At 45.1% G+C, this 14,435-nt stretch overlaps 1 protein-coding gene across 4 annotated transcripts in view; it reads right to left on the bottom strand.

Moving 5' to 3' along the window:
- The window catches only part of SETD1B (SET domain containing 1B, histone lysine methyltransferase), a 52,728-nt gene that overhangs the window by 19,299 nt on the left and 18,994 nt on the right, over positions 1–14,435 (bottom strand). For all 4 annotated transcript variants that reach the window (XM_035098986.3, XM_035098987.3, XM_088659410.1 and 1 more), the window contains exons 7-10: positions 5,005–5,772; positions 3,398–3,571; positions 2,568–2,655; positions 379–596 (exon numbers count right to left, since the gene is read on the bottom strand). In XM_035098986.3, coding sequence (XP_034954877.2) covers positions 379–596; positions 2,568–2,655; positions 3,398–3,571; positions 5,005–5,772 — 1,248 coding nt within the window. The remainder of the gene's footprint in view (positions 1–378; positions 597–2,567; positions 2,656–3,397; positions 3,572–5,004; positions 5,773–14,435) is intronic.

Raw genomic sequence — 14,435 nt, 5'->3', positions numbered from 1 at the left:
ACCTTTCAATAGTCCATTCTGCTTTTTATTGGTGACTTCATTTGGCTTCATGTTTCAATTGCTACTGTTCTAATCGCTCATTGACCACTTTTGTTTTCATGTTTTATTTTTTGGATATATGGCATATATAGAGCTGCCTTCTGAGGGTTTTTTTAATTGCCATTATTATTTATTACCCGACCTTCAACCCAGGGTGGGTTGCAACCACATAAAATACATTGAGCATAATAAAAGCGTTCTGTGAAATGGTGCCGGGGTGGGGTGGGGGTGGGGGGTAGGTAGGTATTCTTCATGAGCCCTCCAGCATCAAAAGGTGCTGGCTTTCACTCACACATACACAGCCAAGAGAAAAAAGCCCAGGTCGGTTGTGGGAACTACCTTGTCAGAAACGGATTTCATCACCCCTTCCCCTTCCTCTTCCTCCTGCTCGGCCTCCTTTTCTGAAGAGGATTCCTCCTCCTTGCCTGAATCCTCCTCCTCTCCTTCACTGTCTAGTTCCAGCGGCCTTCCGGGTCTCCTCCTGAGGCCGACCACTTCACCATCTTTCTTGGAGAGGTCTGAGGCTGCATCCGGCAGGTCTCGATCTCGTTCTGATTCTGGGAGTGTGAAAATGCATGAAAAAGTTGAAGAAGCAGCCAGCCATAACATTCCCAAAGTGACAAAAATGGATTCCTGTCTTAGAAAACTGAAAGTAGGTGGTTTTTTTTAAAAAAAGAGTTTTCTTTCACCCGCTCATTTGTTAAATAAAGTTTTTAAAAAGAAAGAAAATACAACTGAGGAAATGTGGTTGATACTTGTGTCACCTTGAAAATATGTTATGTGTTAGGAGAACCTACATACTTGGCATTATCTCCCATGTATATAATACATGGGAGAAGTGGGGGTCATTATGTTGAGCCCTGGGATTATGTGGGAAAGGAGCAGCTGCATATTACGGCAGGTCCTCTGAATGCCACACTGTACCCCACATCCGAGTTCTCTTTCTAGAAGAAAGAAGGCGCCCATGGAAGGAGACTTTGCTATCACTGCAGCAGTGTCCTCAAGTCTAGCATTTTGGCTTCTCCTTGGGAGTCTTAGGGTCCAGTTAAATCTCGTGAAGGTTAGTTATAGGAGGATAAAGGGACTCACTCCAAAGGCTTCAAAGAAAATGTGGCTTTTGAGGGATGGATCTGAAGGAAGAGGATGCCTGTGGTGGATGGAAACATTTGGTTCTTCTGTGCACGTGTGATCTGCATCTCTGGACATGCACCCTATGCAAGGATTTATTTTTCAAGACACCATTTCTGACACAATGAGAAATAGGGGAAGAAATCTCCATCCCTCAGTAGCTGAATGTTTGGGAACCTCAGAGCTTTTAATCCAATACATTCAATATGTTGAAACATTTTCAGTGCATTAGTGGCACCATCCAGCCCATGTGAAAAGTGCTAAAAATTAACCACTGATTACATTTAGGGGCAAGTAAGCCTGTGCTTATTTCTGCCATCAAGGTCCATGGAACTGCAAAGCTTAACTTGGCTGGGTTGCACCCTATGAGTTTTGGAAAAAGAGGCTAAGAGTGGGCCTTGCTTGCTAGCTGCAATCTGGCTTCCTTAAATCTTTCAAGAAGATGGTATGCAATCTAGGAAGAGTTAAGTACACCAAAACTTTATCCCGGTCAATAGGGCTTAAATGCACAGCAAAGGAAGGAACTCCCAGTTTCTCTTCCTAGTTAGGTTACTGAGCTCCAGTCAGGCTATGTCCTTCCAAAGCTGGTAAGAAATTGGTGCTTGAATATTGAACAACTGTGGGTACTCAGATTAATGAAGTGCACTATGTCAAGGTGGCTACTAAAAGTAAAGGACCCCTGACAGTTAAGTCCAGTCGCGAACGACTCTGGGGTTGCGGCGCTCATCTTGCTTTACTGGCTGAGAGAACCGACCTTTCTCCGCAGACAGTTTTCCAGGTCATGTGGCCAGCATGACTAAGCCGCTTCTGGCGAAACCAGAACAGTGCATGGAAACGCCGTTTACCTTCCCACCGGAAGTGCTTTCAAACTGCTAGGTTGGCAGGAGCTGGGACCGAGCAATAGGAGCTCACCCTGTCGCGGGGATTCAAACCACTGACCTTCCGATTGACAAGTCCTAGGCTCAGTGGTTTAGACCACAGCGCCACCTGCGTTATTAATTATTATTATTATTAACCTTCTCTAAGGAGCTCTGGGAGGGCAAAGCATTTAATGACAATTAACAAGAACTACGGGGGAGGAGGTGTCTTTCATTTCTTACTGAAATAGCATTAAACCAGTTATAACACTGAACAGCTTGTTCTTTCCATGATACGAATTTTTTTTTACTGTGATTTTAGACATTACTTAATGGAACAGTGCCCATCTTAACTGCAACACTGAACATTGAGTCTTATCTGTGTTACAGATTGTCCTAATTTTTGAAATTTAATGTGATATTTGGGACCAAAGAGAATTTGGAACTCTGAGTTTTGCATAGAGTGTCCAGATTGAGAAGATTAGAGGATTCAGCAGTGTGAAGCCCTTACTGCGTTTTGGAGGAAAATATGGCTTCACAAACCTTCATCTTCATCATCTACCGAAGTAGAGGGACGGATTCTCTTCTGGTCTCCAGCTGAGGCAGCTTCAGGTGGCTCCTTTCTCTTCACCTGCAGAAAGGACAGAATCAACCAATTTTGGGAGATGTATTTGTTTTTAGATTTACAAGTGCTCCCACTTCATAGCATACAAGAACCTTACTCCCAAAAAATGACTAAATGGGAGCGCCAACGTTTGCTTTCCTTTTTATGTTTGTGAACACATTTTTACTTCAGTTTATAATTTAAAAGGCAGCAGAACAATTAGACCTGTGTGAACATCAATAGGCACTGCTATTGAAGCCAGTTCAAACATCTAAATACACAGAAGTGCAAACATGTGAATTAGGAAAGTTGGAATAAGACGGAAACCTTAAAGTCTTATCACCTCTTTTATTAAATCTGTTAAAGGATTTCTGATGTATGATAAAATAAAGGTGATGTTCTTCCTTACAGATCTTCAGCCACTTTCCATGTTTGCATGCTTTCTCTAAACAACACCCTCCCCCCTAACTTTTCGCCATCTTCCAAGTCTTCCAGTGTGCTCTCTAAACTCACATGGGGCTAGAGGCAACGGTTAATCCTTCTGCACCATCATAAATCAGCCAGTAATAGCATTGGTGGTGGTGTGAAGAGCCAATACTGGGTTATTAATCATTTCTGTAAGGTTAGAGAGCTAAAAGTTTATTGGGCAAAAAGTGCGCAACAGCTGAGACATTAAAACTGTGACTCAATTTTAACATTATTTAGAGTACTATAGGAAAGCAGGGTTCATATTATGAATAACTAGATATTGAAGGCTGCTCTTACTTACCTTGAAAGATGGCAACCGGATGGCCCCGCGTAACCCAATGCCCAAGCCAATCCCTTCGTAACCCAGACCTTCTCCTTTGTTCCAGTTCTCCAGAAGACAAGATGTGATGCGGTCCTTTGGTTTTGGCTTCTCCTCATCTTTATGTTCTCCAGATTTTACTGGAGTAAGTAATGCCTATGCAAGATAAGCAGGATTAAAAAAAAGAGGACACTACACACTGGTGCGGATGCTAAAAACTGGGTGCTTGAACAAAGCAGCAGCATCTACTTATACAGAAGCTCTAATTTCCCTGAACAAAAGTTCAGACTTAAGGTGCTCAAATCCATCAATAGCACTTATGGCACATCCCTGCTTGATTTCCATTGGATATGTTCAGCCTGAACAAATTCTAGGTAGGAGGCAAAGGTCAAAAACATCAGTAGGATGTGCCTACTCCCCTACTGCAGAGTGTCCATTGATTAAACTGGAAAATATCCACCTTGCCTGGCAGAAAACAACCTTAATTTGGCATGATCCTTTTGTGGTGCAAAAACCATGCAGGTTTTCTAATGTAGGCTGTAGCCTAATATCCGCTATGGGTTTTTAGGAATTTGTGAACGTCAGACAGTGCTAAGTACACTTTTGCCATTTGTAAAGACATGGACATACTCTAAGCCAGGCATAGGCAAACTCGGCCCTCCAGATGTTTTGGGACTACAACTCCCATCATCCCCAGTCAACAGGACCAGTGGTCAGGGATGATGGGAATTGTAGTCTCAAAACATCTGGAGGGCCGAGTTTGCCTATGCCTGCTCTAAGCCATGTCTGAAGTCACATAAAAATCACACACAAACAAATTTGAGATGCCTCAAATGGAGTCATGCATCCAGCTCCATACTGCCTACTCCAAACACAGCTGACTCTCTAGTCTAGGGTTTCAGATAAAAGACTTTCACCCCCCTGCACTAGAGATCCCTTTAAAACAACAAAACAATAACCTTGAGTTATAAGGAATTGGACTAGTGCTCTTATACATACATGCATGCATGCACTAAGCCAGGGGTCCCCAAACTACGGCCCGGGGGCCGGATGCGGCCCAATTGGCCTGCCAATCCGGCCCGCGACGACCCCTGCCGCCCGCCGCCCGCTCTTACGGCGCGCAGCGCGGCAGCGTTCTTCCGGGTCGGGAAAAAAGTGCCGAAAATCCTTTGTGCGCATGCGTATGGGCCTCTCCCGACCCAGAAGAGGTCATTTCTGGTGCACTTCCGGGTCGGGGGAGGCCCATACGCATGCGCACAATGGATTTTCGGCGCTTTTTCCACCCTGGAAGCGCGCCGCCGCGCCAGTAAGCGCACTCCCCCGCCCACCGGCCCGCACAGACGCGCGCTCCCCCGTCCTCCGGCCCGCGGCGCGGTGGGAACCAGCCCAAACGCCGGTAAGTCTGGGGACCCCTGCACTAAGCTTTATGACGACAGGTATATGCCTTGCCATACACCCATTCTGTTACTTGTTTTATGTATTTCCAAGCCTGAACTGGGGGAAACACAGAAAGATGCAAAGAGGCAGGTGGTGCAAACCGTCTGCCATTGCATAGCCATTGGAAAAGAGGGGTGATATTTGATGGTTACCTTTGCTAGACGCTCTTTCTTGTCCCACCAGTCATCAAACGCCCTGAAGGCCACCACCTCCACCATCTTCCGGTTTAAATCCCTCTTCATTATTGCTTTAAGTTCTTTCACAATCACCAAGAGGACACCATCCACAGTGGCCTTATGAGGATCTTCCTTCTTGGGCTGGTAACCCGGAGGTGGAACTGAGGGGTCAAACTTGGGCAAAGGGGGCCACTGCTGTCCGCGGTTGATAGCTGCTCCCATGGAAAAGTGCCGGTAGGGAGGAAGGTTCACAAACTGCATCCGGTTCCCCATGAACGGGGGGTACTGGTAAGTGTTCTGCCCTTGCATCAAGCGGCTCAGCATTTGGGTTTGCATTTGAAAAGACATTGACATGCCTCCCCATTGGTTGCCCAAGACACTGATCATATCTACTTGCATGAGGGGAAACATCCCAGGATGGAACGGAGGAAGTGGAGGCAAGATATGAGGGGGTGGAACCCCAGGAGGCGCTGGGAGGGGAGGAGGAGGGACAGTAACTGCAGGGTGAGTTGGGGGAGGCGGGGGAGGAAGAGGCGGAGGAGGGGGCATTGGAAAGACCGGCTGGGGTGGGGGTGGGGGAGGCAGGGGAGGAAAACCATGGGGAGGCATAGGAATTGAGGGAGCCATCACAGCTGAGTTGCCAACAGAAGTATTCACCACAATGTTTTTGCCACATTCTGTGCTTGGAGATTGGTTCATTTCATCATCGGAGATCTCCATGTCTTCCCCTGAAGACTGATGACACTGTGAGGAAAAGAGAAACATATTTTGCTTAGTCTAGGATTACAGCCCCATTAGCAAAACAAATAAATGAAAATCGGGGAGGGGGAGTAAAACTTAAGTCTCCTCAAGTCATCTGCATCCAAGAAGACTTAGTATTTTCTTGGGAGACATTCAGTTCGACAAAACATATAAAATCACATCCTATGAGGTGCTCAAACTGTCAGGGCTATTTGTATATTAAAACCTGAAGAACTTTACCACAAGGCCATCTTAATACTAACTATTTGGACCCTTCCCCCTAACTATGAGCACCCCCAGTTTGAAATGTAGCACTAAAAGCAATCCAGAAATCTAATCTGGTTTACATCAAGTATCTGCTGATCAATTTACTACCACCAGAGGGCAGTTGCGTCCAAAAAGCAAAGTTTACAGAAAGAAATGTGCTCTTTACCAGCCTGTGGCTAAATGAAAAAGAACAAGGGTTTTTAATCAGCAAAGGACAGCATATAATCACAAGAAACTCTCCTGTGACCCTTACCTATTCTTGATTCAGCTTAGGAACAACTCAGGAGTCGTAGAAAGGTGGGAGAATATAAAACTGAATATGGAAAGAAGCCATACACTGTCAATGGAAGTTTCATCTTGGATGGAGAAGTCCCAAGATTTTGCCCAATTTTGCCCAAGGCTACCTAACAAGTTCACATTCAGAGATGCTCTCACTCAACTTCAGTTTGTCCCCTGCAAAAATGGAGAAACCACCCTTTGCTGTTTCTTGCAGCAATAGTCTATCACAGGCATGGCCAAACTTGGCCCTCCAGATGTTTTGGGACTACAACTCCCATCCTCCCTAGGTAACAGGACCAGTGGTCAGGGATGATGGGAATTGTGTCATGTCAGAGCAAAGTGCAATGAAGTTGGCATATCAGCTTGAAGATTAAAATGATAAAATAGCAGTGAGAGAGGAGAAAAGGCACATTTGCAAAAAGGTGGGTTGCGCCTGTTTGTTGCTCAGTTCAACAAGCTCTTTAGTGAACATGCTACAAACACTACTAGAATGGGCCTGTCCCTTGAGCAAGCACACGGCGCACAGAGCCCACTGCCTCTCTTCCTTTGCATGGCAATGGTGGTAGTAAGCCTCCTCCTTGGCTTACTTTTTGCCACCAATTTTGCCACCAAGTCTCTCACACACATTTCAACCGGTGAGTTCCTCTACTTCCACCCTCCCTGCCTTGCTCTAGCAAGAGAGGAGGTGGAAAGTCTCTTGGGTGAACAGAAAATGGCAGCCATGGTTCTCAGTGCCAGGAGGGGGTGGGATGGTAGGACCCAAACCAACGGCTTCAAGTTACAGGAAAGGAGATCCAGGAAGAACTTTGATAGGAAGAGCTCATCGACAGGAACAGACTCCCTCAGGAGGTGGTGGACTCCCTTGGAGGTTTTAAAGCAGAGGTTGGATGGCCACCTGTCATAGATGCTTCAGCCGAGATTCCTGAATTCCAGTGGGTTGGGCTAAATGACTGTCAGTATCCCTTCCAACTCTACAACTCTATTTCTAGTTACAGGGAGGTAGCCGTGTTGGTCTGACATACTCGAAATAAAATAAAAAAATTGCTTCCAGCAGCACCTTAGAGACCAACTAAGTTTGTCATTGGTATGAGCTTTCGTGTGTATGCACACTTCTTCAGATACACTGAAACAGAAGTCACCAGACGCTTATATATAGTGAGAGGGTGGGGAGGGATATTACTCATAAGGGTGGTGGGAAAGGGTGATTGACTGACTGATAGCTGTTGACGATTGTTAACTGCAATTGGTCTTACAGGAAAAAACAAGGGGTGAGATGGCTAAAGATAGCTTTATCATGTATAATGAGATAAGAATTCAATATCTTTAATCAGACCAGGTCTCTCCATGGTTTTAAGCTTGGTAATAAGTTGCAGTTCAGCAACTTCTCTTTCCAGTCTATTTATGAAATTCTTTTTTTGTAATAAGAGATCTTTGAGATCTTGTATAGAATGTCTTGGGAGATTGAAGTGTTCTCCTACTGGTTTCTCTGTCTTGTGATTACTGATGTCAGATTTATGTCCATTTATCCTTTGCCATAGGGTTTGGCCTGTTTGTCCAATATAGAGAGCTGAAGGGCACTGTTGGCATTTGATGGCATACACAATGTTAGAAGATGAGCAATTAAATAGCCCTGAGATGGTATGTTGGATGTTGTTGGGGCCAGTAATGGTGTTGTCTGGGTGTATGTGGCAGCAAAATTGGCATCTGGGTTTATTGCAGGCTCTGGTACCAGTGTCCATGTTAAGTCTGGTGGTTGTATTATTGTGGGTGAGGAGTTGTTTAAGATTGGGTGGCTGTCTGTAGGCAATATGGGGCCTGGAGCAATCATCCCTACTTGCCCCCTCCAGGGATGGCCCTGGGTGGGAAGAAAGGCTCCGTCCATCTCTGCTGGAAAGTGGAACTTGAGGATAACTTGAATATGTTGTTGTTTAGTCGTGTCCGACTCTTCATGACCCCATGGACCAGAGCACGCCAGGCACTCATGTCTTCCACTGCCTCCCGCAGTTTGGTCAAACTCATGTTGGTAGTTTTGAGAACACTGCCCAACCATCTTGTCCTCTGTCATCCCCTTCTCCTTGTGCCCTCAATCTTTCCCAGCATCAGGGTCTTTTCCAGGGAGTCTTAGAAAAAGCCTGGATAACATGCTCTGATACACAGAGTGTCGGTCAATAAACAGGCAAAAGGCAAACCTTCCAGACTTATTTAACTTATGCTATACTCTAGATTGGTTCATCTTTGCCTCTCTCTCCCTCACAAAACGTTGTGTCTTTTTTGGCAAGATCATAATGTACCAGGTGAAGCCCAGTGCAACACTTCCCACATAATGCATGGCAGCCAAAGTCCATCTACCCCAGCTCTGTGGGCAGCTCAAAGTACCTTGGGGCATGGGAAGTGCCCAGGAAATATTTTAATCAATATATAAATATATGGGCATATTTGCCATTTGTATTCTGAAATAGGAAATAGGAATCACAGATGGGTTGAAGGAAAGTTGGATGAATTAAAAGCTACCACCAAAACCTTACGAACTTTATGTGGAGGCAACATTGCAAAAGCCCCTTGTGCCTCCAACAGCTTCAAGGCTGGTAACTGACCTGCATTCATAGAGGGGACAAGTTTTGCAATCCAAAATTTATTTTAAGCAATAGATTAGAAATATGATGGGGAAATGGGAGAGGAAACAGGAGTGGGGAAATATACAAAAAATCAAAAGAAAGCCAGCTGGAAGGAGGAGGCTGTCAATTAAGCTGAGTTCAATTAAAATAAAATTCAGAAGGATAAAAAGCTTGTTCAAGACAGGATAAACCATGGAGAGTAAGAATCAACAAATGCAGACAGCAGGGTGTAGCCAGGGAGGAAGAAAAACAGAGTCTAGGCAGAGAGTGAATGTAGAAGTAAAATGCTATGGCTTAGCTTTTTAAAATTATTTTAATGGAAGATTAAACTTTCAGTTCATCAAGTCCTTTTTATGGATGTTACATTCAATGTGAGACACTAATGTTAATGACAGTATGAGGTTAGGGGGAGAAGAGAGGTGGGGGGATAGTAAACTTTCATTATGTTACATAGTGTATGTGCCTAGTTTTGCCCCTGCAGAAAGGCCCCTGTAGTAGAGCATAACAGAGTGTTGGACTAGGACCTGGGAGATCAGGGTTCTAATCCGTACTCAGCCATAACTCACTGGGTGGCCTCTGGCCAGTCCCTGCCTCTCATCCTAATTTACCCCACAGGATTGTTGTGGGGATTAAATGAGGAGGGGGAGAACCATGTGCACCACACATTGAGCTCCTTGGGGAAAAGGTGGGCTATAAATGCAATCCATCAATCCTGGCCCACAGCCATCCAGTGAGCTTCAGAGCAAAGTGGGAGGCCAGAATGCAGGCCTCCCTCAAAGTCGAACAAGTCTCTCTGCAGTTTCCCCAAGCTGATGCCTTCCAGTTACACCACAGCTCCCACCATTCCTGCCCACTGGGCCATGCTGCCCAAGCCTCATGAGAGTTGTAGTCCCAAATGTGGAGGGTGTCAGGTTAGGGAAGCCTGCATTACATTATCCAGATATCAAATATATTTTGGCATAGTACCAACTGGTGAATTATGGTGATGGAGGAGACTCTTGAGAGTCCCATAGACTGCAAGAAGATCAAACCTATCCATTCTGAAGGAAATCAGCCCTGAGTGCTCACTGGAAGGACAGATCGTGAAGCTGAGGCTCCAATACTTTGGCCACCTCATGAGAAGAGAAGACTCCCTGGAAAAGACCCTGATGCTGGGAAAGATTGAGGGCACAAGGAGAAGGGGACGACAGAGGATGAGATGGTTGGACAGTGTTAAATGTAGAAGTGACCAACATGAATTTGACGAAACTCCAGGAGGCAGTGGAAGACAGGAGTGCCTGGTGTGCTCTGGTCCATGGGGTCATGAAGAGTCGGACACAACTAAACAACCACTACCACCAATTGGAACCATGCAGCAAGAAAACAAAGAAGATCAGCAGCTCCTTCCAGAGTAGATGTTGCATCGCATATCTGCTGTTTATTCTCCAAGAAGCAGCCAGACAGTGTGTCCCCTCCGTCTAGGGTTGTTTTCACCAGTGCTCTGAAGCACACCGGCCCTCTTGAGCCAAAACACATGGTTTGCAACTGCCACCTGCCATCTACCTACAGGGCTGGGCACTATGCTGCTGCACCCCAATCCAAATGCTTGTTCAAATACAATACTACACCTTGCTGGAAGGAAAGAAAACTGAACAACAAAAGGCCTCGTTTACAGTGCTTTATTAAACTCTCATGAGAGGAAATTTAAACTGAGCTTTCCAGACGCAGAGGGGTGGAGGGAGATATTCCCCTGAAAACTGCAACTCACTCCCAAGACTACTGGCTTGTAAAGAAATGCCACCATGTGTGCTGGTGTTTGTGCCGCACAATGTGCCAGGCTCAGGTGCAGCTTCCTAATTAGTTATCGCCTCTTACCAAGAGAAATTGGTAAAAGGGGCAAGTGAGAAAATGGGGCCGGTGGGGCGGGCAGCAGGGAGAGAATCAGTTGATCACAGCGGGGAACTTGCAGAGAGAGCAAAGCCACTCACCTCTCTCAAAAGAGGGAATTTCCAAGGGATGCAAAATGCCCCTTGTTCGTAAACAACAACCTTGTTTTGCACCAGAGGCTCGAGCAAGAGACAGACTTTTAAGACTCTGGCTTGTGGTCCATCCATGCCCTTCTTACACATGTTGTTCTTGAGAGGAGATACCAGTATCCACACTCCTGGGGATGACAAAGCCCTTCTTGAGGGATAAAGAAGAGGGAGGTGGTCTAATTTTGGCCAAGGGCCATCCTCCTTTGCTCTAACGTAACAGAATTAACTGGCACCTTGACAATGCTACGTGGATACCCAGGGACCGCACATAAAGACCATAGAGCACGAATGGGGCATTCAGAGCAGCTAACCAAAGGAAATGCAAAAGCACCAGAATGGCCTTGCCGGGGCAGACCTTGTTTAACAAAGATGGCTCTGTCACATTCCCCCCCCCCAAGGAAGGAAGACACCCCCCCCCAGCTGCTTGTCTCTCAGCAACTGGTCTTCAGAAGTACTCAGCACCTCTGTCGGATTTTGCTCTTCCTCAAATCTGTTTTTGATTTTTAAAAACTTTCTAGGGGTTGCAACATTTCTTTTTAAGAAACTGAGATAAAGCATACACAGACCCTCCCATTGCTTCTGAAAGGGATCCAACAGACTCCAAGTCAAAAGGCAGAATTTTAAAACGGGCCGCTTCATTTGCAGAACAACTTCCACCAGACATAGGCTTGGCATACATCAGAAAAATTCCCGACATGTCCTGGTTTTCAGGTGTAAAAATGATGTCGGGGGGGGGGGGATGTGGCAAAATGTCATGGAAAACCTGGAAGTAAGGCAACGAACAATTCTGGTGGTTTCCTTGAAAAAGCTCAGCAACTTTGTGGGTGTCAGGAAAAGCAGGCAGCATTTCATTAAGTTCTGGAAAAGGATAGCAAGAAGACCAGCAATGAAGGCTTTCACATTTGCAAGATGATTTCCGACTCAGATTGTGAAGTCTGCAACACCAGGATAACAAGACACTTCAGATGAACCCCCTTCAGACGAAGTAGTATCTCAAATTCTCAACCACAATATCCTCTCAGCATTGCTGTTCTATTGAGCCATGAGAGCTGGGCAATAACTGCGTTTCTCAGCAAAAAACTGCTATGCCATTAACACAGGATGGGGCAAGGCAATATTTAGCATTTGGTCTCCTGCCATCCCATGTTTTCCTAATTTGGAACCGGGTGACTGGAACAGAGGAAGCCTGCAACTTTAATACCATATCCCTGTTCAGATGATGGAGGAGTGGAGCCTTGGTAATATTTGCCCCCGCTAAAAAAAAACCCCACCACAATAATAGTAACAACAACTACTGTATTCCTTCATTGTTGCTACATTTTAAGCCATGGGTGCTCAAGTGAAAAGAACACTCCGCTTGGCATACTCTGTTTTCTCTGCAGATCATCTAAAAGAACACTCCGCTTAGCCATAAAACCAGTTTCCTCTTACTAGATTTGCAAAACATCCAAACAGACTTTCGGAACCTATTCTGCATTACAAGGTGCAGACTCAAGAATACATGATGTCATAATAAAAACAAGTATGCTTCCAAACATGTACAAAGTGTGGTTCTCTCACTACTGAGAAATCACATTGCAGCCCATCATGCATCAGATATAAGGATGTCAAGGTCAGAGGATGCAGTTTCTAATTAGGTGTGAGCCACGATGGTGTCAGACCTTCTCTTGTTAGAAACTGAGCCCCCACACCCAGCAAAATAAGATTCCTTGACACATCTACATGGAAGCAAGTTTTATTGATTTCAGTGGAACTTGTACTCCAGGCGTGACCTTGAGATCACATTCAAAAGCTCTGCTATCTGGATTCATAATAATCTGGCCTGAAAGTAGATGAATAGGATGGTCAATGTGCTTGTGACACATTTCTCAACATATGCTTAATATTATTTATAAAATGAATACATACATCCGAAACAACTAATTTAACCAAATGAACAAAAATATCAAGGAAAGAACAATTCCAAGGATCACTGCCCTCAAGCTTTCCAACATAAAATTTCTTAGAAAAGACCAAAAAGATATGTAGCCAACACTGCTGCTTTCTAAGAAGGTACAGTAAGAAGACTTTGTGAAATATGCAAACTTTGAAAGCCTCAAAGTCTAATCTGGCACCTGAGAGTGAAAGAGGTACTTCTTCCCTACAACCACAACTGGTTTTCTACACTTTCTACAGTTAATATGATAGAAGAGACCCATCCTCCTGTCAGCTTCATTGCTGAGCAAGTTCTTCCCACTTTTCAATCCTGTAGCAACAATGAACAAGCACTGCATGATCAAACCTACAGGCAGACTATTTTCAGGTACTTGTAGACTACAATCCCAGACACAGTTAAAATGAGAGTAAGTTCCACTGCATTCAATTGGTCTTACTTCTGAGTAGACATGTCTAGGATTTTGCTCCTGATTCTAAGTCCCAGGTACAGATCTATCATTTAATAGCCAAAAGCTGCATAATGTCGCACATGGATTTTTATCAGTGTAGCATGCAATTTTTCAAATTTAAGAAAGTGCATAAGAAATTAGATGTAAGAGGAAAGGCATTTGGCTATGCAAATCTCTCAATCTCACATGGCCTCTCAATAGGTGACAAACTCTAATCTGTCCAATGGGAGATCCACTGAGGATGAAGCTGAACATGGAAAGACAAACATACATGACTCTAAATTGTAGCAGAGGAGTGAAGGATCAGCGTGTTGCAATTACTATTGTGGCAGATGTAGCCTTGGAAGGCCATGGTTCAAATCTATCTTCACACATTAATTGGACATCCTTGGCCAAGTCAACAGGACAGAGGCACACCTCACACGAGGGACCCATTTTAGGGCTCAGCCCAGTTGGAAAGAAAGCCTGTGGGTTAGGTCTTGACCATTCTAGCTGACCTTGCAGTTATTTTGGCCGTCTTTACCTTACCACACTGATGAATTACTTGCTGCCTGAGAGGAATCCACCAGGGACTGTGGGCAAGCAGTGTCCAGGGTGAGATCCAGAAGCGGGTACAGCCACAGCCTGCAGGGCAATGGTCCATTTATTGCAAAATAGCAGCTGAATCATTTAATTTTATGTCAATACCTCCTAACTGGATCATAAAGTGTTACAGGCTGCTACATTTTAAGCCGGGGAGAGGAATCTTTGACCCCACCCTTGATGTTGCTGGATTACAGCCACTGGCCATGCTGCATGGGGCTGAAGGAGGGTCACAGATTGTTCTAAGCAATAGTCAGAGGGAACACAGAACTAATAAAGATTACTGTACGGTCTGGGTGCATTCATATGTGAAGAGCTTGTCCTTAAGGTATTGGAGCCCGAAGCTGCATAAAGCTCAAGCTTGGAGCAAAGCCTGGAAGCTCAATGGTAACCAATCCAGTCTAGCCAACATTAGTGTTATAGGCTCAAGCTGTCTTGCCCAAGTGAGCAAACAGGCTACTGAATTCTGCACCAGTTGCAGTTTCCGAACAGTCTCAACCTAGAGGTTGCCAGAGCATAGACAA

This window comes from Zootoca vivipara, chromosome 16, assembly GCF_965207765.1.
Source record: "Zootoca vivipara chromosome 16, rZooViv2.hap1.1, whole genome shotgun sequence".
Lineage (NCBI taxonomy): Eukaryota > Metazoa > Chordata > Lepidosauria > Squamata > Lacertidae > Zootoca > Zootoca vivipara.
This window is presented reverse-complemented; position numbering and strand designations above follow the sequence as displayed.